General features: G+C 39.1%; 1 protein-coding gene across 1 annotated transcript; it reads left to right on the forward strand.

The window, feature by feature from the left end:
* Positions 1 to 431: 431 nt before the first annotated feature.
* Positions 432 to 1,567, forward strand: LOC110099034 (the record flags this gene model as incomplete). The annotated part of the gene is given in 1 exon segment (XM_020826051.1): positions 432 to 1,567. A coding segment is annotated over 1 exon segment (1,136 nt), but the record flags the coding sequence as incomplete, so codon positions are not given.

Below are 1,567 nucleotides of genomic sequence, written 5' to 3' on the forward strand. Positions count from 1 at the left end.
ATTTTAGGACTGACTACTGATGGAATCAAAGTCCAGAGGTCATGTGTTCCAAGAAGGAAACCACTAAAGGCATGTTTTGCAGTCTGTGAATGCACACATCCACAGCTTCTGCGGTACTCTTTCTTCCTTACCACGGTCGGTGCAACAAATAGCCATTTTCTTGGATGGTCTATTATGGCATCACATTATTACCCTGAGATTATGTTTTCAAACTAAGATGACTTAAGGCATGGCTAGGCCTTCCGTTTACAGTTCCATGGATCTATGCATGCACAGTTTTTTAATTGCTCTGAAATAGTTAATTTTTTATTTCGGATTCACCGGTTTAGCTGTTCTTATTTCTCCTATATACGCTTTTGTATTTGTTAAAATTATGTGGTGAGATAGCGCCCTATAGAGCTCTTGCTGAAATAATGTTAATTAACAATTTGCAGGCACTGAAAATAATAAGCTTATGCGGATGGGAACCTCGCTTGCTTCCATATACTATTGAATTTGAGGACAAGTCTGGTACATCTGCCAAAATTACCACTTCACTTGTGTCTTCAGAAGAGATACCCTGTGAAGCAACACAAAATATCACACACTGCTTATCAAACAGTCACAATGATGTTGGAGAGAGGAAGGACAGTTACACTCCGCTTGGTGAATTCCTATATGATCAATCATCTACTGTCTTAGATTGTAAGTTTTGTGGTGCTTGTGTGGGATTGTGGTTTTTCAAGGCAATACCTCGTCCTTTGGAATTCTTCAAGGTAGTTATAGATAGTAGTCCTCCAAGTGCGCTAGCTACTGGAACTGCAGATTTAGCTCACGATGTAGAAGTCCCAAGAGTTGAGAATTGTGGCAGAGGAGATCACAATTCTATTATGGAAAAACCATTTGGCTTACATCTAACAATTGCAGGCGGGCCTCCACCAACCAAACAACATTTTCGACCAAAAATATCTCTTCCTGCTGTCAGTAGGCATATAAGAGCTGAATTGTCATATAATTCTTATTTAAGAAATCATCAAAGTTCATCAGGGAAGGAAGCCATTGCTTGCCAAGAAAAGGGATTTAATGGCCATCATGATGCTGGATCACAAGCTGTTGGATCCTTGAAGCGAAAAAGAAGTGAAATTGAAAATTCTAATTCCCAGCTGCATTTGGAAGGAAATCATGATGATATGGGCAATGGTCTTGCACATGAAGTGGGGAGTGAACTTACTTCTAAAGAAACCCCTTATAACACCCCATGTACTGATGTAATTGTCAGGGATGCTGTAGCCAATCAGATTGTTTCTGTGTCAAAGCCAATTGATACCAGTGAATCAAATGATTTTGTTTCAAGATTAGATGAATCTAACTGTGGTGATACACCAGAAAATGATCATTGTGATCCTTCAGTTCCTGCATTTTCTTCAATTATTAAAATGAATTCATCCACCTGCTCTAAAGCAGGTGATAAAGGTCTTTGTTTCCAAACAACTGACGGAACAAGTGTAGGCAAACAAGACTCAATAGAATTTGCAAAGAAAGGATCTGTTTCCATTACTCGGGAGGAAGATGTTGATCATGTATTAGG

Source organism: Dendrobium catenatum, unplaced genomic scaffold (assembly GCF_001605985.2).
Source record: "Dendrobium catenatum unplaced genomic scaffold, ASM160598v2 fragScaff_scaffold_644, whole genome shotgun sequence".
NCBI classification, from domain to species: domain Eukaryota; kingdom Viridiplantae; phylum Streptophyta; class Magnoliopsida; order Asparagales; family Orchidaceae; genus Dendrobium; species Dendrobium catenatum.